At 44.5% G+C, this 27,799-nt stretch overlaps 1 protein-coding gene across 1 annotated transcript in view; it reads left to right on the top strand.

Annotated features, from left to right (window-relative positions):
* The first annotated feature begins 13,193 nt into the window (after window positions 1-13,193).
* Window positions 13,194-27,799, top strand: part of LOC131284832 (uncharacterized) — a 178,767-nt gene continuing 164,161 nt past the window's right edge. Inside the window, exons 1-7 of the mRNA XM_058313691.1 lie at window positions 13,194-17,107; window positions 18,259-18,409; window positions 18,498-18,572; window positions 18,648-19,202; window positions 19,269-19,367; window positions 19,629-19,857; window positions 22,921-23,061. Coding sequence (XP_058169674.1) covers window positions 13,194-17,107; window positions 18,259-18,409; window positions 18,498-18,572; window positions 18,648-19,202; window positions 19,269-19,367; window positions 19,629-19,857; window positions 22,921-23,061 — 5,164 coding nt within the window. The remainder of the gene's footprint in view (window positions 17,108-18,258; window positions 18,410-18,497; window positions 18,573-18,647; window positions 19,203-19,268; window positions 19,368-19,628; window positions 19,858-22,920; window positions 23,062-27,799) is intronic.

Raw genomic sequence — 27,799 nt, 5'->3', positions numbered from 1 at the left:
GTAGCAAATTTCAGTCATTAGCATATTGTTGGACCACTTTTATGTGTCTTCCGGCCGTGATATAATTTACGCTTATCGTATCTAACCACCTTTTCACACAGTTGTACAGGTTGATGTGGGAGATTGTTAAAATTGTGTCTAGAACTGATCCCTGATCGATTTAACATTAGGTTAACGAATTAAAAGCTTATGATATTAATATGGGTTCATTCTTACAAAGGTGAAATGAATAATCCTGTAGGAAACAGTAAATGTTATTTTATAGGATGGGAAAGGATGAAATTTCTATAATTTATAATTGGAGCATACTATTTCAAACCACCAACCGCTGCCAAATGGTACAGGTTGATGCATTACATACATTGTTACGTTTCATTGATATCTTCCAACATTTGTTGGCTTGTTCATATAGGAGAATTTTAAATAACGTGTAATGAGTTGATTAAACTTACAAAGCTTAGTTTTCCGTCTTCATTAAATTAATTTAACGATATCTCTTATGATTTATATGGAACAGAAAATTTTATTAGGATAATTTCCTCCGTAAGATAAATTTTCTTTATTTTACTACTTTGTTTACGTTCAACTCCAAACTCATGCAGAATTGCAGCAGAACGCAATTAACGAAATTAAATCGGTCTCTAAATTCTCTTCGAAACGAAATCAAACGAACTTAATGTCCTGCTGGCACCTTGCGAAAAGTTTCACCGCTTCACGTAACGGATAATTTTCTCCATTTACGACCGATGGTCGCTACTGATAAAGTTGATAGTCTTTGCGCTCGGTTCATCGATTTGTTGTTTTTTAGCCAATGCTTTCGGACGCCTCATTTTGTGTCTTCTTTTCAAAAGGTTGTCTCATTTCTTTTCCGTTCACACCGCCTTCTACTTACCATGGACCAATACCTGGTGGCGAAGATGCTGCGCCAAAGCTGAGACTAAACATAGTTCGTCGTTTCTTGCTCCCCGGTTTGGCTGAGTCTGGAAGCTGTGCGAATAATGCGAAAGTCGTCGCGGAATGAGCATTTACACAGGGTAATAAAAAAATGAAATGAAAATAAAAAACCACCACCATCGACGTGTTCGAGAAGTTATCGACGGTTTGCGTGGCGGATCGTTTTACTGTGGACGATTTTCCCGGACGGCACTGTTCGGGATTTTTCCTTCCACGATGTTACCGGCCAACCGAGCATGCCGATCATTCCTGAAAGTGAGCGGCGATGGAGGACGGTGTAGCTTCAGGTGTCCCGCTTCACGGACGGACAGAATCGACTGGAAGGAACAGGGGGGAATTATGGGAATGTTGGAGGAATTTTACGAGCCAAGATGGGTGATTCGTTTAGAGTTGATTTAAAATAATTTGTCTGTTATTGGAAGTGCATCACACCGGGAAGCTAATCAACTCTGAGATTGACTGCAAATAGACGAGGCTGTCAGTGGATGAGTAATGAACATTTGAAAGGCTGCTGGAGAGATGATAGAATAATTGGTTGGAGTTCTGGTAGAACCATTGGCGGTGACGATTCCAATGACCTACCAACACTCCATGGGCGGGTTCTGCACGTTTACTACTGAACTGATAATGGATTATTCTTTTTTAGGAATCATCATAGGGATAAAAATTTGGTTGGGAAATCCGCGTCAAGAACAACACCGCCACCTGTTTCCAAAACATAATGCTTAAACAGTTTAAGACTTTTCGGGCGTTAATTTTGCTCTTAAAAGTTGTTCAAAATAGACAATTCTATGAACCTGATTGCCCAGAAAATGTTGCTACAAACAAACATACGAAAGCAAATTTGTCCCTTCAAAAAGTCAACATAACTCAAGCATCATCACTTCATCGGAACATCACGTGAGACCAGACGAGACAGAAAAGGAGCAATGGAATTGCTGAAGGTGACAAATGTTGACCTAACCTTGCGTTAGTGAAACCGATCACTTTAACCGAATGTGACAGCGTCCGCGAACGGTTTTAACAGTCGGCGTGTCAACATATTCATTCGCTTTGGCGCAGCTATTTGATCCACTTGTTTTGGTGTATCGAATTTCAGTGCGCAGGCTATGTGTCGCAAGGTGGTTTGGCAGGGTTTTGTTTTTACGGGAGATCAGCTGCAATAAGGACAGATAATTTCGTATAACGATTGCTTTGAGGTGATTAGAGGCTATAAGGTTTGACAGCTTAATTCCCTCGCGTTATGTTTTTTAAGTGTAGTTTGTTAAGATTCTGGTCTGCAGAATGCGGAAATTTTAACCAGCTTACTTTGTGCGTGACGAACATTTGGAAAAGCTGTTCTTTATTGCTGTTCTTTACTATTTTCCATGATTCCATGCATAAGCAATACCAGACCGAATAGTTATCTGTCTAAGTTAGCTAATTTTGTACTAGATGCTGCTATAAATTTGTCACAAATGATGTACCGAGTTGTGTTAATTGTGTTTGGATGTAAATAGTAAGTAAATAATTACGTTCATAGCCTAACCATCTTCCATCCCTAACCAGTTAGAACGATCGCTTGCGAAACTAGTGATTTTTATGCTAGGCGCAATATTTTTTACTAGAAAAGATGGATGTCCTACATTGCAGTGTGGTATACAATAGTTTTCTCCAAATATTGGTACTAATACTACTATTTAATACTATTTAACATCGCATCATTTAATAAGTAGAAGTACAAAGCACTTTTTTTTTATAGGCACTAGGGAGAAAGGAAGATTTCCTATTTCAATTCATCCATTTTCACCGAAACTGATTTTGTTTAATCTATTTCATCCGAAAATGACTGAATTGATTGGGAAACATCTAAGGGAAAGGATGATAAACATCTATTTTGAAATCCAAGAAATTTGGCAAATTAATCTACGTACAACGTTTCGAAAATCTTTTTTACCAGCAGAATTATTACGTAACATTTGTTTTAACTAGTCAAACACTCTGTGATGCCGTTTTACAAGGCTGATGTTATACATGCATAAATACGCTTATTCAAATTAGCTAAATCTTGGTTAAATACCTCAAGTTTATGTTCAAATTACTGTTGTTCCAGTACACTGCGAGAACACAACTTTTACAATATTTTTCCTAAAATCTTCCTCGGCAATCTGTTGTTCAATCATTTCAATTAATATCGAAACACACAATTTTATCCAAGATTTATTGCGTACGCGTACCAACAAATGTTTGGAAATCCATCATAAATGCCGCGCGTCCCGTGTGTTGTTACGGTGGCCTAAATGATTTATAATGTTCATCTGGATCCCCCTCCGGTCTCCACCCGTCAACTCGCCCTGCTTCCAGTTGTTGGGGCTACACGGGGCTCGGTCTATGGTTTCGTAATAATTTTCCCGCCACTCGAACGCGTAGGAATAAAATGTTTCCTTCGCACCAACTAATCGGTTCCCATTAATAGGGCATTTTCCGGGCCGTTTTTCCGTCCACCTCGGGGTGGAACGCGGAGCACACAAATATGTAGCTAGGAGCTATGGCGACCAATAAGGCAAGGTTTTGGGTTTTTTTCCGCCCTTGCTGAAACTGTTCAAATTTCGTCACTTCGTTGTTGCGCTGCGTGCCTTTGGCTGATAAATGAGGGACGGAAGTAGCTTCGGGCTGAAAGTGGGACAATTTTTCTTTTCATCAGACCCGCTCCACTCCTGCTCCCCGCTCTTCAAAGTACGGTCGATCGGGGGAATGCATCTCCAAAATGTTTTCCACCAATTTTCCCGCCCCCATCGGGCAGCACCACACACTTACATGTTCGTCCTGCCGCCGGAAGTGGACGGAAGTTTTGGGCTTCGGTTTCTTGCTTTCGCATTATCGAAGTAAATTACTCCCGATAATAACTTTATGGGGCCGGGAAATCGATTCCGGCCCCGGGTCCAGCGGCCTACTGCGATTCACGGTGGACGGCTGGAATTTATGGAAAAAGTTGTGGCCCGCGCTTCGATCGAAGATTGCCTTTTTTTTCTTTCGGTTTTCCTTCACTCCCGAGGGCTGGTTTTTTCTCCCATTATCGGTTGCGATTTATTCCTGTATCCGTCCGATGGTTGGCGCTTTCTGTTTACGCTACATTCCCTTTTCCCCCCCTCCGGATGGAAGTAAGTTTTCAGAGGCCTACCAAGAAAAAGGGACTTGCTTCGTTTTCTGCCAGTAATTTCACAAGAGTTTTCCCCCCCACCCGAGATTAGCGGACAGTCGGGCTCAATTTACTCTGCACCAAACACCTTTCCATGTCATCGGGTTTCACCGCTCGCTGGGGTCAGGACTTCCGCCCGACCCGCTTCTTTGCGGTCACAAAAGATCCGACGGCAAAAAAAGCAACGCAAAATAAAAGAATCCGTCCGAATTGAATACGAAATTGGATAAGGATTATTGGAAAATTTACCGTCAATTATTGATTTCCCGCGCACCGACCGTGGCGTAATGAACCCGTGGCAAAGATTCCCCCCCCCCCCCCCCCCCCTCCTTCCCCATCACTCTCGTCCCCGAATACGTCAACCACCGTTGGTCCGCTGGAAAATGGTGTCTGGATCGGTCAAAGTTTAATTAGCTAAGTTGTTGATCCTGTCACCTCCGGGCACCTTCCTCCGCGCAGGAACGCCGCGGGGGAGGGTGAAGGTGGCACTAATGGTTCGCTGGTCGAAAAATTGGCTCACCTCACCTTTTTGCCAATTTGCTCGTCTGCTCGCTGGCCAACTTGCCGGTTCGGTCGTTGCTTTCCGTGCTTTCCTGTGCGGTCTTTTTCGTCGTTTAATTTCCTCGAAATAGGACCACAGAGACATCTAGACGAACTGTCTCATTACGGAACCGTACATATTTTCGGGAGTTGGCCAGATGATAATGCAGGCAAACTAATTGCTACCATTCGCATGTGTGCATCCATTTGCCATGGTTATTCACTGGAGAGTTATATTGATCAAGTTTGTTTTTTGTTTAGGGAATCAATTATTTGCCAATGGAAGAAGTTGCCATTCGTAATAGGAATAACGAGACGAAAAATCTTTCCGGGAGAATCACATTTGTTATGGATGCCAAATTATCTAGGCACACGGAATTTTATTCTTCTCTTGTATATTCTCGTTTTCTATGATTGATCGATGTGTTTATATTTTCATATTTCTAATTTTTCTAGTGTTTATCGATTGTTACTTTTATTTAAATCTGTCCAAACGTTAACGTGAGCAGTTTTATTATATTATTTGCTATTTTTTTCATACACAACTACACTTTCAAACGTTACAACTTATTTTGCTTTGATTTGTTGCGAGTTTGCTTATTTCTCCTTTGCTAAAATAATTTCAAATCTTCTTTGTTGTATGAAATTCTATAGAGTTCACTAACTAAGCCTTTTTGATAAAATACTTCATTTCGTATGATGGTTTTCTTAACAAAAAACGATTTCAAATTGTGAGCAATGCTTGATAAGCAAAGAAAAACAATTATTAATACTTTAGATTAGATTTAAAAATAGTCGCAAAGAATTTTGTACAATGCTGAAAGAAATAAAAGTAAGTTTTGGATGATTTCAAAAACCAGGTTAAGGCAGTACATAGACCCTCAGCACAAAATTTTGGCAGATTTGAAAATAATAAAATTTACTGAAACATGACCTGAAAAAACAATAAAAAACCCTTGGGTAAAAATGGTTGGTATTGACACTCTGCAATAGATCATAGTCTCTGTTTGAAACCACAATAATATTGTAGATCTTTATATATCGTGATCGATATCACCTGCAAGGCGAACTAATTTCCCATAGGTACAAATATGTGATTGTAGTTTTGTTTCTAAGTGCATAAAATCAATGTGTGTCGTCTAAGATATTTTATCAAATAATAAGGAAATTAACGACACGGGATACACTTTGAAAAACTCTCGCCGCTCAAATGCTTTGTTCGAAGTAATGCTGCGGATGTACTGACAAATTATAAGATCCCTAACCTTACGCATTGTGAAGCTGTTGGTTGTTGCATCCTATTATTGCATTCTAATAACGTTGTTGATATCCCGAGGTACGGTTCGAGCGCCACATGCTGGACGAATATTTCCCGTGAATCATTTATCCCGTTGCATTTTTTCGCCACTGAATGAAACCAAATTAAACTTTGCACGCTGGCCGCCAGCTGTCGGTAGCCAGTCGTGATCGTCGGCTTCTCTTCCAAAAATGCCACGAATGTACATACGTTTGGCAGTAAAGAATCTTGCACTTCGCAGTCGATCAAAGTGCTTGCTTTTGCGTGCGGTGCGGCACATGTGGCGATGCTTTGTTGGAGAAATGAAACGAAGATGAAGTTACTTTCAATGTGGTTTGATGTTTTCACGGTGGGCGGTTAACCGAGGCGGGAACAAAGAACCGTCAAAGAAACACTCACATTTGTGTCGAATTTTTGCCGCTCGCCGCAGATGCTCGCAGGAGTATATTTATGGAATGTGTGTTCCGTAATCGTTCCCCCCCCCTTTTGAAATCCCTTGACGATTTGCAACGACGACCCAACAAACGATCCTTTATGCTTCTGTTATGTTCCTTTTTCGGAGTCCGTGTGTCTGTGTGGTTTCATTTGCGTGAGCAAATTGGATGCGAATTAAGCAGTGCCGCCGAAGGACGGAAGAGTTTAAAACCCGTAAAAGGGTTATTGTTGATGCATACCTATGTTGTACGGCGTGTCGTCGTCTTGGGAGAGTGTATTTTTGTTTCTCCATACACCGACAAAGGTCGGGCCCTACCGGGCGGCTCCATTTCCCGACCGACTGAGTGATGACTCACAAACTTCAAGGGGAAGCCAACATGAAAACCTTTCAAAAACCAAGTCGACCAGTTATCGAGAAAAAGTAAAAATCCCAACAAATGTGTTCGCCCATCACACTGTGGTCAGTCGAGCCGAGATTGTTCCGAGTTTCGACGTTTCATTGGACTGTCCTGCAAGTGATCCGGGATGAGCTTTTTCCGACCGAAATGGTCCAAATTGGCTCGTAAAACGGAAACGAAATCTCGTGGGTTCTCTCGTGTTGGTTCGGATTCTCCTCGAAGGATGGATGGGTGGATCTTAAGAATTGTTCCCATCTTTTCTTTGCTCCCTTTCCTTCCCTGGTCCCATTTCCTTCCGTTCGCCTTTTGTTGCCGGGATGCAGGGAAAAGCCACAATTTAGTGATAATAGCGCGGCAGCAGTTGGTCAATATGGTTTGGGTTGTTCTGCATCCGTCCTTTGGCTCATTCCTCCATCGGCACGCAGAGGTTGTACCACACGCGGCCACCAAGTCGATGCTAATGCTTCGATGTGCCACAGCGCAACAATCGCGCCCATTTTCTTAAGCTTCCTTTTATGTCCATCGTAGCCGAATTGGTTGTGGCTTTTCCGCGCCCATTTTGCAGCATGCAAATGATGGGCCAAGCCGATGGCACATTTCGGGCCGACACTCCACTCCTCGCGCTGCGAGACATAAAAGACTCACTCTCGTTGCGCTCAGCCTCTGTTGTCGCGCGTGAAATCCGCTATCGATGGTGGGTTGCGGTTTGAACTAAACCCGAAATCGGGTGAGCTGCTCCCGTTTCAACCAAACACTACCCCCGGCCGTCCGACACCACCGGGGAGCAACAGTTCGCAGACGGCAGCACGGAATGCGAGAAAAATGGTCGTAAATAATACAACCTCCATCAGCCGGCGGGCGTGTGCTGGCTGCTTTTTCCGCGGGTGGCGAACAATTTCACTATTCCCTTGGTTGTTCTCGGCTTTCCATCGTGTTGGCCATCGAGAATGATTTGATTTTGTGTTGACCATTTCTTTGCGACGAGATTTTCGTGAAACGATGAAGTGAAACTATCAGGTTGGATGATTATTGGTTCAACTTGGTTGATGGTTTGTACGATAAGATAGCCCATGGAAACGATTTAGCGAGTCGACTTGGCAATATATTTACATCATTTCGATTCTAGGTGTAATATTTTGAGAGAAGCTTTTCATTCTATCATCGAAAATCTTCATTTCGAATACTTTTCAAAAAGCCTGCATTGAGTTGTAAGTTTTCCAATCACTTAGTAAACCTCAACTCACCAACCACCACGACATGTCGCTGTAAAATCCGTGCTCGCTGCTTCCTGTAAACCTCATAACTTGTCTCGGCACGGCGCATGGATGGAGTTTGCGGGTGGGCGAATTGCGCCTGGGCGGAAGGGTACACCGAAACCTGGTCAAGGCTTTCCCGGAGTAAGTGAGTGAAAATGGTTTTCAAACATATGGGTGTAAACACCGTACGGATCGCTTGGCGGCGTTGGCGGTGCCGGTCAACAAACATATTTGTGTCGATTGAACGCGCTGCTCGCGGTTCCCTTCCCGGTTTCCCGCCCGTTGTGCTCATGTCGCCTGCGCGAGCGTTAATGCTGCAACATGGGACGACGCCACTGTCCGGGGCACGCTAGAAATAATTTCGTCTACCGTTGGGGTAAAGCACAACATTGGTGGATAGTGGAAGAGTTTATTTAAGTACCGCACTATCGCGTTTAAAGCATGGCCTTTTTTATCTACGACTGCTTTTTTGAAAAGATGAAGAGTGGTTTTATTGGGGAATATTAGTTTTAATGTATTTTTTTGTACAAGTTTCTTTATTTCCGTTAGTTAAAAGTTACCTTCAAACGAGAAGCAAGAGTTTATTTAAGTACCGCACTATCGCGTTTAAAGCATGGCCTTTTTTATCTACGACTGCTTTTTTGAAAAGATGAAGAGTGGTTTTATTGGGGAATATTAGTTTTAATGTATTTTTTTGTACAAGTTTCTTTATTTCCGTTAGTTAAAAGTTACCTTCTTGTACGACGTATCTGTTCGCCCAATATCATTACAGGAAAAAATTATTTATTTCATTTTGTTTGGCAATACGAACTAGGCATTAAACAGGAAGACACAACTAAAAGATGTCAAACAATTTGAAAAATATTAAATCTGGAGTAAATGTGAAGAATTGAAGTAAATTTGGTAAAGTATAAATCAACTGAATATCAAGAGCATAAGCAACGTGCTCTAGATCGCACAATTCATCGATATCGACTGAGCAACTATTAATGATTTGAATATTAAAATAAATAAAGTAAATTAAGGTGTTGAGTACAGCAAGTAGTACATAAAAATAACTATTGGCAAAACACTATGAAAACGTCAAAATTAATGAAATGGTGTCGTACAAACATGGTGTTTACTAATTTAAAATACAGTTTAAAAACTATTAAAATATTTTAGCTATTACCAATCAAAATATTCGCACTATGCTATGATGAAAAATCACTTAAAGGGAAATAAACTACATGTACAGTCAATTTTTATATTTAATCCTCTCCTATCATGTGCTCTTTCTTTCTCTCCTCCCTCAATAAAAGTATGAATATAATTACTATTTTACTCTTTCCCAAGATTGAGTAAAACTAAGTATGAAATAAACTTAAAATATGTTGCTTGCTACAGCGTTTCATCCCCTATTCTTATGAAGGGGAGCCCATAGTGGCGAAACCGAATCGAAGCCCTGCGAGGCCACACGATGCGTTTTCGGACCCATAGGTGAAACGCACCCCATGGCCCTATGCTTATCCACGGTGCGATTAGCATCGGTGTTTAGGGCATAGCACGTATAGCCCCTCACGTACACACCGTCTCTGGGGCGGGTGCGCGTGTTTGGGTCGCGCAAACATGAGTCACGTGCATATTTATTCAATAAACATTGCGCTTGCTGCAATCGGCCACTAGTGCGGCGGCTTTTTCCCACTGACCAATGGAAAGCACTTCAAATGGAGGAGAAAATTAGGTTCACTGGAAGTCGATCGGTACGCGTTGGTGTACAATTTGACTATTCGGTGATGAGCTTCTGTGTGTGCTGGGCACATGCAGGAAGTGTGTTTTCAGAAGGTAGTATTACTTCGAACCCGGCCCTGTTGCAATCAATTCGGTTATTGGCTTTATTGAATGCCATTTGAAATGGAATGGCGAAGGTTTTCCAAACGAACGCCGTGTAACATGTTGATTGCAAATACATGCATCCACGTTTTTTTGTCTATATTTTTAATTATTATATACCCTCATTTAAACGGTCATCTAAACCAAATTTTTCAACTATTGTCTATTGTCTTTTAACATTCACTTGAAAAATATCTTTCATTGAACTATTGTTTCAAATCACAATTTAATGTTTTGTTTATTCATGTAATATAACAAATAATACTTTTTAAATAAATTTATAAACGTTAGCTGCCCAATGCTTTTTAGACAAGCTACTTCTATTCCTAAAATTGTGTTTTTATGTTGGCATCTTATTATGTTGGAGACTTTTCATCATCACCATCATTTAGTGTCAAATGTCATAAAAATCTCTACCCCCCAGTACACATCTTTTGAAATATGTTAAATGATTAACTATTCGATTGTACATTGGTGGTGACATTATTTGCAAATTTTCATTCACAGATTAGTTATCATAGGTTTGCTTTAGAGAACACAATCACTCTTGGCTATAATTTTTCACCTTTGGTCGTTATCGATGTGAAACTTCGGAAAATGGTTTGGGCAGTACGAAGACCGTCGTGAAATTGAGTTGGAAGAGGAGACTATCAAATAAAGCTTGCCTCCGAAATGAACCATCAGAGAGTGGACCAATTTGACGCTCGTCGTATAGGAGAACCGTGAACAAACAGCATGCAAGTTTGCGGCCTCCTGCCAAGCAATTGCTTCTCGTTTTCCGAAATTCATCCAACGTCGCACGCCGTTCGAACGGATGGACGGACGGACGGACAGACGAATGAGCGAACTGGCGTACATTCATGCATTTGCATATCGATAACTGACAGCATCCGAGCTGGGATTTATCGGCATACATTCACACACACACGAGCCTAGTCACGGGGGCCCACCCGGTATTGAGCGATTATGTGTGTACAAAATGCACAAAATTGAATAATTGCCGCTATCTGGTTTAATGATCTTGTTGCGGTTTTAATTATCGTCCCTGTCGCTGCACGGTGTGGGCTTATTGTTTTCTATTGTGCTTGATGTTATTGTTCGACCGCGTTTGTCCATCCCGTGTTATTGCTTACGTCTGCCGTGGAGCATAATTTGCTCTCATAAGCGATTCGACATTCGTTAAACCGTTGCAACTATACTGTTTTTTTTTAAGATAAATGTAAAAAGTAAATGAGGTAACCAAACCGTTGGGTGCCGAGAAAAATCTTAACTAATAAGTTTTGTATCAAACATACATATCAGAATCAACAGAGACTTGTAAAAAATGTAGTGGATGTTTAAAATAAATCAATAATCTAATGTAAAATAAATTTAATAATGTGTAATACCAGTGTCCAAAAGGCAATGAAAGGTCCTAACATTATTATGGTTTTCCGAAGTGGAAAAAACCCATAGAGCGTTTATTATTATTTCTAGTTGATGTTGAAGTACTGTTTGATACAACAAGGTTTAGCAATTGATTAAAGTTTAATGAAATAGATTTGACTTCAGTGATTTTATTTTTTAATAAACTTATTGCATCAAATCGAAGAACTTAATATCTGAAAAAAATCAAAGGTATTGGTGATTTTGGCCCTCTTGAAAACTCTTTTTTTGTCGACTTCGTTGTCAAAAATCTGTGCCAGGAATAATAATACTGATAAACCGCTTCCTATCGTGAAGTTTATGACTGCTTCAAAACCATGATTGTATCGCCACATTATAAATCAAAACTCGAACCATGGAAGTGTAACCTTCGCGGAAAAAAAGCACGATATGATGAAACTAACTGAATCGTGACGAAAGTGTCGCTAATTAATTCTGGATAGAGTTGTGTATGTGGAGCGGTACGTGAATGGCAGTGTTTTCTGAACGTTGTTGAAATTTCACTTGCTCATCGTCTTCAGCCCGGTCCAGATTTACGTCATCTGTGGTTTTCCTCGTTTTCTTCTGACGCACTGTTGTCTCTCTCTCTCCCTTCAGTTACCACGTGCTGCAAAAATTAATCAGCTAAATTTTATCGCTACCTAATGGCTGTGATTTTTCACCACGTTCTCATAAATCATTCATTAATCAACTTCCGAAGACGGCGTGCTCGCCTCGCCACACTGTGCTGCATGCTCCATTCGTCCCCGGCTTCTGGCGCTCCCCAGTCACGGCTGGGCCCTCGGAGTTGTTGGCCGTTGAGCAATGATTGGGCGTTTAATTGGGATGCTTATCAGTGTTAACAGCGCGGTGGAAACTCTGCACGGTGGCACACACCACATCACACCAGCGTGCTGGCACGATGGCGCCCTTTTGATAAGTACGATAAGAGCGTTACAAATATCCCGAAGCGTGAGAAATGCTCGCTGCTTTGCTTCTCGGAATGATTTACGATGATTATGGTTTATTTTGGGGTTTGGTTGTGTGCTCATTTCGTCGTATTTGGATCAACACGGCACTCTTAACTTTTATTTCTTCCTAATGTTGATCTTGAAATAGCGGTACAGGTGCGGTATTTTTCCGTTAATTGTTTGATGACTTCTATTGGTATTCGAGTAACATACACGTGCTCAAAGATAGTTCAAATAAAGATCAAATATTACTACCAGTGCATTGTTCGAATAATTTACAATCTATAACTTAACTTACTGTGAAAAACTGGAATGCACAATTTGCAACAAAATGCAACAACCAATCTGTTGAATTTTAATTGTTTTAACTCTGAAATTCTTCGTTAAATATGATGAGTTTGGACTTCTGAATGATACAACAATTGGATTTTTGCAGTATAAATTTAACAAAGGCTCCTCCAAATCTAAAATTGAACTGATCAATTTATTTTGATTGTGTAAATGTTCGAGAGAAATAGGGATGCGCTCGGTAATCTCTTAAATCATTGTGTAATCTGATGAATGATGTTAGGCGAAAAGTTTCCGCATAGTGGAACTTAAAATTCAAAGGCCTTTTCATTTTAAAGTACAAATAATTCTACATGTAGAAGAAAAGCAAACAAGAAACCATCATTACCAAAACAAATCGAAGGAAGACTGTGCAGCAATTCGAAACACAACGAATCAAATCTGATAGAACAATCAATCACGAAAACTAGTTACCGCTAAATCGAATTTCTTTATCATTGCCCTTTCTCTCTGTTCTGCCTTTTTTTCACAGCGAATCTTCCCGTCCGCTGCCGACGAGAAGCAACTCTCAAAAACCAAGCGCAACCTTAGGACTCCACGATGAAACCGAAGAAGCAACAGCCGGCGTCCGAGAAGAAACCGTCCGGTGGAGGTTCGACTGCCGAAACAGCCACGGGCGGTCCCAGTGCCGGTGGAGGAACCGCGGATGGTCCGGGGTCGGCCACTGCAAGCGCCATCGCAAGCACGGGCACACCGCCAACGTCCAGCAAGAAACCGGTGAAACGTCTCCAATCAAAAGCCAAAGAAAATGCGTCCGGAGGGGTCGCTACTGCCGCTTCTTCGTTGCCCACGGGGGGTGGAGGTGTAAAGTCGTCGGAAAAATCACCTCCCGCTACGGCTTCCGCCGGGTCCGCCGCTGTCTGCACGTCCGCACAATCTAGTAAAACGAAATCAACCGTCGCCGGGGCAGCAAAAGGAAATCCTTCGACGAACGTTGCGAAACCGGCTGGTCCGGGCGAATCGATGAAAGATGCTGGCCAGCAAGGAATGACGATGTCGTCGGCGTTAGGGAATCTCTCCCCGAGCGCCCCTACACCGCTGGCCGGCATGCCGGAAACAATAGTTCCGCCAGCAGGCAAAGGAAGTAAGGGCGCCGGTAAGACGATTAAATTCGATTCAAGCGTGCCCGTTTCGTCGCCCGCCGGGAAGATGAAGGAAGGCGCTGGAGAGAAGTCGAAGAAATCGACCAAAGCGCCAGCCACCGGAAGTGCGTCGAAAAAGGCGACCGCTAGTCAGTCGGAAGGTGGTGGTAGTAAAAAGAAACCATCAGCCGTTCCCCAACCGACCGGTACGGGTTCGGGTGGAACGATTGCGGGCCCTTCGCAGGTCCTTTCCAGCGATCCGAAGCTGCGCGAGAAGGAGAAAAAGATACAGAAGGAGCTGAAGAATCTCGGCGTGCCGGATAAGGCGATCAATCAGTCGATCGTCGATGCGGCGTACTTGCTCGACTCGGACGAGTCCGTCGTTAATCCGTCGATCAGTGAGATGGTAAAAACAAAGTCACGCACTACCGTTGCCCAAGGGAAGTACGGTGGGGGTGATCCGGCGACCGGTGGTCCGATGGGAAGGAAGTCTTCGGTCACGTCGGACGAGGCGACACCATCGCCGGAGGGGGATGAAAAATCGTCCAGAGAGATCGTCGGGTCTGCTCCAAGTGCCACCGGGAAGGCAAAGAAGTCGGTCACCCTGAAGCTGGATCACGCGGACGAGCCAAAGAGCGTGACCCATTCGAAGGAGCAGACGAGTAAGGGAGCGAAGGAGCAGTCGGAAAAGGTGCCACCGACGAAAGGCGGTCGGAAGGACGATAAAGGCACACCGGGAGAGAAAGCTTCAGGCGCCAAAACTTCTTCCAACACGAAAGCTTCCGGCAGCCAGGCTGCTAAAGGTGCCAAGAAGTCGGCGGGAAATGCTTCGGGATCTTCCGAAGCGAAGCAAAAGAAGGCAGGAAGTACCGTGGCCAACGTGATCCAGCCAGCTCAAGCGCCGAAGGGTGTAATCGATCAAAAGAATCTTCCGGAGGACAGGAAATCGGCGAACGAATCGAATGCAACCACCGTTCAGGAGACACCCACGGACGTTGTAGCACGTGGTAGTTCCGTGGAACAGGAGGAGCAGGAGGAAAAGAACGAGGAGGTGCATATCCGCATCGACAGTATTGTGAAGGCACTGGAAGAAGAGGAAATTGAAGCGCCACCCGGTGGACCAAAGCAGGAACCCGACGGTGACTCCTCACCCGCGCGACCACCGGCCATCCCCGAGGGTAAGACTGCCAAAACGCTTCCCGCGGAAGGTGGGAAGGCCAAGAAACCACCGGCCGTGCGAAAGTCGGCCCCGAAAAAGGACACCCCATCATCGGCAAAGGCAAAGTCGAAGGAGTTGGGTGAGAAGAAAAAATCCACCCCCTCGGCTGGGGCGGCGGATAAAAAGGAGGTAAAATTCAAGGAACAAACTCCAGCCTCCCCAGCGAAGCGGAAGTACGTCAAGAAGGCGAAACCGAACCAACCGGAAGACATAGCGGGCGGTGAGAAACCCGCAAAGATATCGAAACCAAGTGCAGCAAAGAAGGGTGGTGGTGGTGGTAAAACAAAGGCGGTGGAGGGGAAGCCCGGTGCGTCGACTGAAATTCCACCGGACCGTGGAAGCACAACCGCTACATCCGAGGATCCTCAGGCTCCGATTAAGGAGGGTAAAATGGTGGAGAATGCACCGGTAGCAACTGCTTCCAGTGCCACCGGAGCACACTCGAAACCAATGGAATCTCAAAAATCTCGTGAACAATCTGCGACTGGTGGTAGTTCAACAGCAGTTGACGCTGCAGCCCTACGTTCGTCGACGGAAAACGACGACGACCTGCCACTGCGGCAGCTTCAGCAAAAGCAACAGGAGCGCCTTCAGCCGGTCGCTAGAGATGCATCTGGACCGTCCACCGATGGAAAGTCATCCGCGGCTCAGTCGAAGCCCGGTTCCACGGTGGACCAACAGCAGGAGGACAAGGGTGCCATTACTGGTGAAGTACAGCGAAAGGAATCGGATGCGAATGATGCCCCGAGTGCCACCGGGACAATCCTTGCCGGATTGCTGAAGAACCCCGCGAAACCGGTGAAGCGTCCGTACGTGCGGAAAAATGCTACCGGAGGTGGTAGTAAAAGTTCCAAGGCAACCACCGCGTCTGGTGGTGCTACTGCTACGTTCCCCGACGATTCCCAGCCAGCTTCCAAGGAGCGCAAAATGGAGAAAAAGGATGTGTACGATTTCGACGATTCCGAGAGCGAAATTGAAACTCCGGTCAAACCGGGGAAACCTAGCTTCAAGCGAAAGTCCTCGGTGGACGTTAGTCTCTCGCGGGAGGACGTCTCGCGGGAATTGGATGACCCGGAGCAACCCGGCCGGCAGAAGGACGCCGAGGGAAAGAAAATCCACTCGGATAGCGCGGGCGACGAGGGTGCCGATGCGAGCAGTGAGGACGAGCGGCGTAAAGATGGTACATCTGCTCCGCCAAAGCGGACCGCGTTGGCAAAGAAACAAAAGAAACGTCCAGGCGAATCATCCGCGGTGGTGGAATCAAAACCGGCAGCTTCGGCCGCAATCGCATCGAGTACGATGCTGAAGAAAGAAGCCAGCTCAAGTGGATCATCCTCCGACTCGGAGCTGGATGAAGACACACCATTGCCCGAGGTGGCGAAGGCGAAGAAAAGAGCGACGGTTGGTCAAAAGTTGAAGCAGGAAGCGAAGGACTCGTCGCATTCCTCCGGCGAGGAGGAAGACAAGCGTCGTGCTGCGGCAAAGGCAAGCGAAGGCGACGATGAAGATCAGGACGACGACGAAGAAGGGGAGGAGGGCAACGACGATGCAGATTCCGACGGTTGCTCCTCGACGGACACCGTGCGGACGCGCATCGCGAAAAAGCGCCAATCGGCGAAGAAGCGCAACGTGAAGCTGTACGGCTTTTGGTCCGGCCCGAAGCGGCATCGCGTGGCATCGTTGAACGCGCTGGCGAAGGTGCACTGCCTGTACGAGAATGAGATGCGCGGGGCGCTCGAGGCGAGCCTGATGAGCCAGTCGAGTGGTTCGCGTGTCATCCGTACGATCACGAAGGATGGCGAGCGGATCAAGAAGGAGCGAATCTGCAACGATGACGAGAGTGCGGGCGAGGAGAGTCGCTCCGGTGAGCCACCGGGCGGTGGTGGTGGTGCTGGAGGTGCAGTGCGAGATGGCTCGGAGGGCCGCAAGGACCCACCGGAGCGGAAGGAAGAGCGGAAGACCGACGAAAAGCGCCGCGAGGAGAAGAAGGAAAGCGTCGCGAAGCAGGAAAAGAAGGAACCGACCCAACCGAGTCCGAGCTCGGTATCGAAGGAGCCCGAACCGAAGGCGAAGGTGAAGGAGGAACCGCCCAAGAAGGAACAGAGCGATCAAGATAGCGCGGACTCGTCCGAGGAGGAACCGGTCGTTATGCGGTAAGTGAATGTGGCCGTAATGTCCTATCGTTCATTAGCGAAGAACTTTGGGGTTTCTTTTCGGTGTCGGCTGAGTTTTGGGGACGATTATTATCTCTGGTCCGAAAAGAATCTCTCGAACCTGTTAACTTGTGTTGTCGGCACCTTCCGTTGTTCTTTTGGTTTTATTTTCCTTTTTTAACACTGAACTAAACCCACTAAAAGAAAAGGGTTCCTGATTTCCGATCAAACAATTTGTTCGAGAATTGACCGTGACATGGAGTTGGGTTACGTGATGAATCACTGATGACAAGCTGCAGATATTGTGCCAGAGGACATAATTTTTTATAGCTACAAATGGAAAAATTAAAATCAACAAACTGCTAACTTCCTTCATTGCATTATGTTGCCGTTTTTTCCTCCAATCACTTAAAATGTTAACCCTTAATTGGATGTGTACCATGTGTAGAAAATGTACAATTATTTGCACCGGATGATATTGTAAGGTCGATAAATGTGTAGGAATGAAAGGTTTTCAAAGTTGTTTTTATTAATAGCGCGGTTCTAAACGCGTCTAGACTTAAGGCCGATTTGTTTTGATTTAAAAAAATATGTTATCTGTATCTATCAAAAGCAAAACAGATCGATATTCCGTCTGATAATTCGCCGATGAAGTTCAAAAATATCCGATCGATGTTTAACCCGAAGTTTAACGATGTATTGGTGGGTTAAATAGTGCCCTGGATAAGTTTAACGATTCTTTTCGAAGCTTAAGGAGACAATCTACATGTTTGAATTAGGGCTCTCCTTGTAAATACCCTGTGAACGGATCTTTTCGACCCTTTCACCGGCAAATCAAACTCATTAAACTTGCTCCAGTGCGAAATAAAACTGCGGAGGTTGACCGATTGCTTTTTTGTTTCGACATCGTCACGTTTTTTCCGTTTCTGGTTAGTTCTTCTTCTATACCAACTTTTGCAGTCCTGTCAGATTTATCTAAATATAGTTACAATGAAAAATAGTTTTCTTAAATTTACCTCAAAACTACGCCACACATCTTGTAGATATTTTTAACCTATTGTTGGGCACGTTAGTTTCCGTTTATGCCTAGTTTCATGTTTTCCAAAAACAAACATAACATGCAGTGGGAGCTTCTATAGAAAATAAAACAGAGCCATTGATGATTTACTATCCTTACCTCCCTCTAGATCACTCCGGTGCGTGCCCGGACTTCGTGGAGCCGGCAAACATTGGGATCCAGACGCGTCCAGCCTGGAGTCGGAGATCGAACAACTGCCCGACAGTGACGAGACATATGCACAGGTAAGTTTGTGAATGTTTTCGAATAATTTAGACTTATTTTCAATCGTCTAACGTTCGTTTCTCTGCCCAATCGCTAATCCCGTTGTAGGGTAAGGACACCGATCCTACTCGCAAGCGCAAGGTTAAGAAAAAGGTGGTACGCAAGAGCAAGGGAAAGATAACGGCCGCCGCCCAGGCCAAACTGGACAAGGCGGAGAAGGACCGTGCGGAGAAGGCGGAGCAGCGGGCGGCCGATAAGTTGGAAAAATCGGAAAAGCCTCCGAAGCCTCCGGTGAAGAAGATAAAGAAGGAACTGAAAGCTCTCATGCTCGATAGCGAAAAGCCGGACGATGACACGGCTAGCTCGTCGTCGTCCGGGTCGGAGAAGGCCGCGTCGGGCACCACGAAACCGAAGACGGAAGACGGTGGCCCCAAGAAGCGCAAGCGGGAGCCAAAAAGCGAAAAGGCTGAGATCGGCGGCGACTACAAGGATTACATTGGCAAGAAGCGGATGGCGAGCCTGAACGCGACCGCCATGTTGGCGGCCACCTACGAGGTACAGCGGGTGCTGTACCGCAACACCGACTCGAGCGATTCCGAGTGCTCGACCGAGAAGGCACCCAAATCGAAGAAGGTAGCCAAAGAGGCGAAAGATCAAAAGGACACTTCGAAGGGCGATGCTAAAGATAAGAAGGAAGCTTGCTCCAACGAGAAAGAGTATTCGAACGAAGAGCCGACGGTTACCGCCGCCAGTAACGTGGCGCAGGTTCCACTGGCGACACCGCCGGACAGCAAGCAGCAGCTGCTGGATCCGGCTTTGTCCGCGTCGGCCGGCCTGCCCTCAACGTCTGGCACCGGTGGCTGCATTACAGTAGCGCAGCAGGAAGTGCTGACCAAGAAGAAAAAAGTGGTTATCAAGACGGAGCCCATGCGCGATCGCAAGGACGATCCATTGGAGGTGAAGCGTGAAATCGAAGAGGTAAGTGTTGGCACCCATCGCGTAGCGACAAAACGCGGAGTAGACTAACGGGCAAAAAAAAAGCAACAGAAGCGGGGCAGGAGAGATGATAAAATCGTCCCACGTTGTCCCGCGGCGTGTGTCGATTTCACACGCGAACATGCATTGCCCGTTCGCTCCCTGTGTGTGCCGTGTTCCTGTTCCGTGCGTGTGCCGGTGTTTTTTTTGTTTTAATTTTCCCCCTGTTCGCTACTTATCCACTTCCATCTCACCCCCCGACAGCCTCGGCCCGTGTCGAGCAATTTGGTTATCGCGCAGGACACGGAAGTCACGATTACCGGTGTCTACGTTAATTCATCGCTCGGCACCAACCAGGAAGCGTACTGCAAGATGCAGTACCGCGTGCAGCAGAGCGTCACCGAGGAACGGCTGGTGCGACCCGGCGAAGCTCCGCCGAAGTCCTACACACCCCTCTCGGCCCTATCGAGTATGAGGCCTCCAAACGATCAGAGTAAGTGTTGAGATTTGATTGATGATTTTAAGTATTGTGTCCCCACAAATGTCTGACTTCGAGTTTAGTTTGAAAAGAGTATCGAAGTATTTTAATGCAATTAAACCCCATTCCTCTTGATTCTGCCATTTTATTTTTATACTCGCGTCATAGCTTTGCATTTTAGTTTTTTTTTCAACTTCAGTACAGTTCCTAGTGTTCATACTAAATGGGTTTGAATTTAGAAAATTGTCTTTAGTCTAAATTCACTCTCGAAATCCAAAATTCAACTGAATGAAACAATGCGGCTGTGTTCTTTTGTTAATAGCTGATTTATAATTCACACAATTAATTAAATTTTAAATTGTGTTTCATTAGTAGACATATTTTTGAAAGAAAAACGTGTGATCCGTAAAGGTTGTACCTATTTTTAAAGAACAAAAGAGGAATATGTAGCTACTCCAGACCTTATGTGCAATATCGAATCGGAATCCCATCGCAGAAAGCAACTCCGAACGTGATTAATATGCGACATTGCTTTGCAAAATAAATGTGTCCCTATGTTAGAACCGTCTTTACGGTTGAAGTTGAACCTACATCTTCTCGACACTCGTGCCGCCTCTCGTTTGCTTTGGAACAGAACATATAGACAAAAGTCATCGTCGAGTACAAACAAGCTTGTGAATAATAGATGCCTTCGAACGGTGCAAGTACAGTCGATAGCCGGAATGTGGACGATATGATTGGGCCTATGAAATATTAACTGCAAACCATTTCGTAAGGGTTGTGTTGTCCTTTTTACGTTCTGGTCCTGCACGGGACTTACGGATTGAAAGTAGTATGTCTTTTTACGTTTGCATTGGAATGGAAACACAGCCAGTGCAAGTGCTAAAACCGATGGGGAATGGCATGGAACAACTCGAGTAATTTCGCGTCAGGCATGTAATTGGATGTAACGAGTTTATTCTACGGTGGCATTACAACACTTTGGTTTCCGTTCATGTCGCTTGAGGTTAAGAATGGTCATGGGCAAAGTGACACCGTTTGATCGCCAGGTTTACGCCCAGGAACACACTGTCTTGTTCGAACGAACCTTGCTGGTCGGTTCGCTGTGGCATGCAATAATAACTGTTATGAGGCTCCCGTCCACTTCCTAGCAAGGGGCGGGGGCGTGGGGTACCGGGAGAAAGTGACTTAGTCACCAAACGGTAGTACTTAAGTACGGGTTTACTCACAGTGTCACTTACCGACCAGCTTGAGTATGAACTGCAATCGTTCACAGTGGTTTCCAGGTTTTCAGAGCTGCATACACTCCGGGTTTGGGGCGACCACCTTTTCCTCATCGTGGGGCAACACCGTATGGATTGGTTCTCCTTACAAACAAACAATTAACAATGCAGTAGACTGTTGGTGTGCTGTAATCGAAACTTTGCCGAAGTGTTACATACGTTGTACGGGAAGAAGACGTTTTATGGTGCTAGTGGTGACAGCTTAACGGTAGCTTGTAAAGCCAAGCAGTTAAACTTCTTAAGGAATTTTCATTTAGAACGATACTTGTGTAGAACTACAAGGGCATGTTCCAATTACAAATCCGACAGCTTAGTGCGATGCTGTGGTGTCGGCAGAAGTTTAAATTTATACAGTGAATAAGAAACGAAGGAATATCAAATTCTTGATGAAGAGTATTTGTCACTATCAATAAATATTTCTCTTTTTATGCACTTTTCTAAATGTTAAATTTAGAGCTTGTGAAGATTCTTCCTGCCCCACATTTACGAAAAGGTAAGGTGTGCATTCACAAAGTTCTTGTGCGAGCAGCAATATCCAAAGATAACTCACGTTCGCAGCAATGAAATCATATTTCATCGACGTTGCAGTTTGCCATTTAGTTTATAACTTTTAATGTATCTCAGTAAATCGAGTGTCGCTGGAACGTACTCCGCTTGTAGGGCAACTATATTGAATCATCTCTATCTATGTATCATCCCCTTATGCCAGCTAGAACGTCACATCGCCCAAAACAAGGTGCTGCTACAATCGAGAACTCGTACCTCTGTCTCGTCGGCTGAAAAACAAATATTCTTTTGAATGTTCGGTACATTTCCGCTGCAAAATCTGGAACAGTGAACTGACGATGTTAGGACGATGGCTTGTTTCGCGCACAACCGGCAGAGTAGTATCCCCCCGGTCGACCTAGAAAACCCTCCGTCTGTTTGTCGAGCAGTCGCGTATCCGTTTGGGAACGTTTTGTGCAACCGGATTCGGTCCGCATATTTAGTAGGTAACACGTCCTTCGGTTTGCACACGTACACCGGAAGCGCACGTACGCAGTGAACTTCCGGACTATCATTCCATACCTGTTTTCACCAGCGGCTTAATGTAGCGGTAGCGCTTTAACTATGGGTTTTAAATGAATTCGTCGCTTGTCGGGAAAAGCTAACCCACCACCTCCTTCGTCGGGGTGGGTTATGAAATTAATTAAAACAAAATACCGCCCAGATCTATTGGATTGCGTTTAATTAAACCATGTTCAAGCAGCTGCAAAGAAATTGTGTGAGAGGAGATGATGATTCGTGAATTTGGAGACTCGCCGGTTCGTTTGGTGCTTCACTGTTTGATCTTGACTTGGGACAGAGTTCCAAATGCCAGATGCCAGATCTTGGTTATTGTTAATGGTATTATATTTAAATAGTTTTACGCAAATATAGTTATTATCGGATATAAATATACATTTGCACATTCCATATTTGCCGAACTACGTTTACCTTAGGATCAACACAAAAGCAAGCCGATTATTTTTCTTATGTAAATGACTCTAGAATTTCAAACACTTATACCTAAATAGCAAGGTATAAAGAATCCAAGACTTAATGAATGATTTTCCAGCCGTAGCTATCGATAAACCTAAGATCTTTTTGTTGTGTTAATTTCCCTTTTTTTAAATGAAGCAAAACTTCATTTACGGACCAGTCATTGTTTAAATATTATGCTCCTCCGGTCCGGAGTGTTGTTGTGTTGTGTATTAATCATCGAGTTGATGCGTTTTTTCTCTCTTCTATTCCATTTATCATCCTAAACTAACAGGTATGTCAACGCCGCCGCTGTTCGTGCCACCGACCCAGTGCGATTCACCGCTAGGACCGCCGAGATCCTTCTATCCACCACCGACATCATCCTCCGGCAGCTCGAGCGCATTCTGTGCACCTTTGCCACACGACAGTCCAGGTGAGTGGCGCAGAACATCGGTGGGGAAAGTGGAAAATTCTCGTTCGCGCTGTGTGTGTGTGCTTTGTTTTTGTCCCTACGCGTCGAGATTATGCTGACGGATATGCATGCGTTCTTCCGACACGGTGCAGGCAATCAGCAGCGATGCATCGCTATGCAGACAGAAACCACCGTTCGCTCGATATGTGGCTACGTGCCCGTTGTCGACACTCCAACGCCATGTGCTCTGGAATGAAGGATTATCCTTGAAAATGCGGCTACGAGTACTCCAAACGCTCGGCGACGCGCTCGGTGTGGTTTTCTGCTCTAGGGAGATTACTGTTTGATTGATTTAACACCAACGAAACCACCGAAGTGATATCGCGTTAAATCGAGGGTGCCATTTGGGGGTGAATTAGATGGGTATTAATTATCCCTTTTAGTTATCTTCGCCCAAAATCTCTCCGACAACAACCATTATGTGGCAACGGCTAATAGAAGTGTTTGAGTGATGCCACAAATATACCTTATCGGGCCATAATTTTCCCTACATAGAATTGAATAACATTTCTGCCAATAATGTCGCAAAAATGTTCCGATTCCTAAAAGTCATCAGGAACACGAAATACTAGTGTGTTTGTCAAACCAAAGGTCACCACACAGGTTTTCCGCATGTTTCGATTAATTATATTTCATTCATTATCGTTAATTATAGTGTCGAATAGAATTTCCTCCAAATGTCCGTTTGTGTGCGTGCCGAAAATCGTCTCGTACCTTTTTCTTCCCTCAAGTGGCCCTAAGCACCCGTGTCACAGTTGTATGATTCAAACCCCACTTATTCCACCCCCTTTCTCCGACACCGCCGAGCGTGAAGGTTTAGGCAAATGTCATGTGCGCTTTTGCTACTGCTCTCGTAGGAGAAAGGAAGGACGCTGCGAGTGCGCGGAACACGGCGGTTGGAGATCCTCAACCAACAACCAACCACCCAAAACACCCACCCCACTTGACCGTGGGGTCGAAGTCACGCGGAAAATCATCATATTCCGGTAGCAATTAAATATAATGGATAGGACAAACGTTCCGCAGTTTATTATGTCTGACCAACTTGGCTGTGACTTCCTCCACACGGCGTACGTACACAGACGTAACGCGTGGCGATGATGTCATACGGGAGGGGATGATTTTCCCGACAGGTCCACATTCTCCGTATTTGGCATTCCGGTGGGAGTTTTCCTCCCCCCAGGCAGATATCGGACCGACCTGATGGCTAAATTTGGAGCGTCTCGTTTTGAGCGTACAGGCTTAATGCCTTCACCCGTTATCGATCCATGGGACAGTTTTCGTTAAGTATATTTCATTCTATTTATTTGGAAAATGATTCCTGTAAAAATATACCAAAATTGTGATTGCTGTATGAAGGAAAGGAGTTTCATAATGAAAATTTAATCAAGACTTTCCTAGTTTGATCATCCTGTTATAAAGCTTCTAAACTCACTGGGGGGGGGAAATGGAAAATCTCTTAGTGTGATACTAATGATTATCGTATTGAGTGGATTAAAAAGACTATTCGCTATTTTCTTTTTATTCCCATTGCAATCAGCATATTTTCCCTGCTGCTAACAAACTGTTTTGTCTACGAAATGTCCGTTGAAGAGAGTTGTTTTGATGGAAAAATTTATGGAGGCGCTGCTTTCGTTAACTCACGTAACGCTGTTATATCCGTTTCCTCGCCATGAGCGAACCGTTAACTGGACGATGACGTAGTTGATTCTAGGATGGCTTCTGGCACCTACGCTGCTATATATTTATCCGATGTTCACAGAAACAGGAGAACCAGGGTTTGGCGTGGGCGAGTTTGGAAACAAGACCTTAACGAAAAAAATAAAAAAAGTTTACGCATAACAAATCCCTTCCAAGGTTGAATTTTTTCGTCCATTCTTTCACGTCGGTGGAAGTAGCAAAAGGGAAAAGCTCTCTCATCGCGTTAGTTTCAGCAGTCGGGATGAACAACTTCCCGAAGGCATTTTAATCTGCTGTTCTGCCCGGTGCGGCACGTGCCCACCGTGTCCGTTCTGGTGGAAAACCGGAAGAAAATGAAACCGATGAACGACACTTGAACCGGTCGACACGTTGCTGCAAACGAGTAGCTTCAGTTTCGATCGGCAGCGGCTGACGGCGCGAATGCGCCATTTGATGACTTTTTGTCTCGCTGTCTCGCAGTGGGATATTTTTTTTATGACTGGAAAAGGCACGCCGGGTTGGTAACACCGACAAATAAATGTAGAACCGAGCGAACGCGGAAAAAGAAGCTGGACAATAATATGCTTCGGTTTCATCGTCCACTGCTGGTCAATGTCACCGCTCGAGAGCCGGGTGCTATAAAAACCCCTTGAAGGACACACCGGGACAAGGATAACGCAAGCAAAACGAGCAATCGGACGGACGCTCCGCGTGTTGATGGAGATCCTTCCAACCGTCCCGATTGAGGACGAGCAACGTAGCTGACCGGAACAAACGAACGGATAAACGAACGGATACAAACAAAATGGTCCGCCAAGGAAAAAGCCACCGAACAATGGGCACCGTCTTCCGGGCGGCTGTCGTTCTCGGTCAGTCTGCCCGCGTCAAATCTTTCCTCTTCCTGCTTTCCCGTTTGTATGTGTGTTTTTTTTTTGCGTTTGTTCTTTTATTGTGCGTTTTCGCCCCAAATGGCTCCGTTTCCGGGCTGTTTTTGTTGCTGCCACCACATTAAGTGAAAGGATATCAACGCAGACGACCGCTGACCACTGTACGTACCACTCGCCAATCAAGGACACGCACAATGGACGGAAGAGAAAGTGACTGTCTGAAGCCTTCTCCTAACCGTCCTCCGCACTTACGACGTCCTCAAAACCCGATTGTTTCTGCCGTCCGGCATGCCGTCCCGATCGGAAACGATATTAGTCATGGTAATGGTTTGAGCGTGAATAGTTTTTCCGTTCGGGTTTCCCATTTTCTTTCCGAAGGCTGGTGCTGGTTTTTTCCCTGGTTCTGCGCCGACCACATGGCATGGTGCTTTTCGGACAGACCGAGAAGTGATTGGTCGGCGCGCTAGGCCGATAAGCGGTGGTTTTGAAAAACATGATATTTATTGTAGCTGTGTTTTGTTGTGTGGGCCTTTTTGGATGGTTTTCCTCCCATTCCCATTTGCTTGTCAATGGTATCCATTGTGAGCCTTTTTGAGACCCCATCTTGAAGCGTTCCGGCAAGGGAAAGCGTTTTTGTCGTTAGGGTTGACATCATTACCATTGGAAATATCATAATTAAGTGATCATTATGTGTTTGAAACGACTCAGTTGAATGATTTTATTTAATACGATATTATACAAATATTGTTTGTATCTGACATCTTTTACGTTTCAATTTGAAATACTGTCAGCAATTTAATACTCATTCCTGTGATAATTTTAATGATAATAACGTATTGAAAGCCGTCCAATTTTGCAAAGGTCCAACGGTAAACCAACAAGGAATGAGAAAAGGAGCAGTTACTCATTACGGTATTATTGTTCATTCTGTCAATGAAGCCTTTAATCATCACGCCGTTCAAGTAAAGTTGCCTTTTTACACAATTTTACTATGATCCTTCTTTTCACCGATGTGTAATCACTCATTTTCGTAAAAGCATCGCGTGCCGTCCGTGAGAATGGTGTGAATATTTCAATTATCTTCGTATCAGGCTTCGGTGCATGTTATCCATTGCGCTATCGTATTCATATGTAAAAAATGTTAAATGAATTAAACTGATGAAATGAGTTGTGCCAACGTTGCAGGTGTCTGTCACTTTCGAACTCATCGATCAATTCGTTACGTTACGTACACTGGGCGGTAAAAGTAGGTCAATTTTGAAGCGCAAGGCGCCTCCATCGTTTGGACATGTATCTTCTGTCAGAGATGGTAGGTTTATTTTGACACTGGAGCGCACAACTCCGGTCAATTTAGATGCACGGATCGGATGAACAAAATGATATAAAAGAGGAGTGTGCGCATTCAATATGTGTTTTCCTTTCTTATCTTATCTCTTATTATACTTGGGGACATTTGTTTGGGACGACGTTTTTCCGAGCGTACATTTTAACTTTTATATTACTTTTATTATTAACACTCAATGAACCCTACCAAATAGTGCAACTATACGACTAAGTGTTATACAAAGAGAATTATTATTTTATAGTAAAAAATATAGGCCCTTCTTCTTAATCTTCATTAATCTAATGGTTTTAAGATGAATCTGTTTAAAGATTATGTTTTCATAAGAGCTCGTTAACATGAAAAAGAAAGTAAGTGAGCGTAAAGTGAAATAATTTCTTCTGAGAAGCGATACTATAATCTTGGCATTCTCTTGTAGAGCTTTTTTCTTTCTACAAGGAGAAAAAAATATGTAATATCCTTCATCATTGAAACGGGAGAATAATCGAGTGTGGTAACATTTCGGCGAAGTGTTGTTAACCGCCGTAAGAGAACATCTTACGCTAACGTTTATTTTCCTCTACAGTCAGACACGGCTGCAGCAAGGAATTTCCCACCAGCCGAGTCTATCCATCGTTGTAATTCAATCTGAAGAAGCCAAAACGCGCGACCCAGTCGGTGGCGCTAATCTGTTTTCGCTGTGGTAACAACAAATCCGTATTCTCCGAACACTTAGCCCGTAGTAATATCGCTGCGAGTTGTTGCTGCCACTTTAGCAAGTTGCAAAAGTAATAAAAAAAAAGAAGAGAAA

Source organism: Anopheles ziemanni, chromosome 3 (assembly GCF_943734765.1).
Source record: "Anopheles ziemanni chromosome 3, idAnoZiCoDA_A2_x.2, whole genome shotgun sequence".
NCBI classification, from domain to species: domain Eukaryota; kingdom Metazoa; phylum Arthropoda; class Insecta; order Diptera; family Culicidae; genus Anopheles; species Anopheles ziemanni.
The sequence above is the reverse complement of the archived record's forward strand: the minus strand, read 5'-3'. Positions and strand labels throughout refer to the sequence as shown.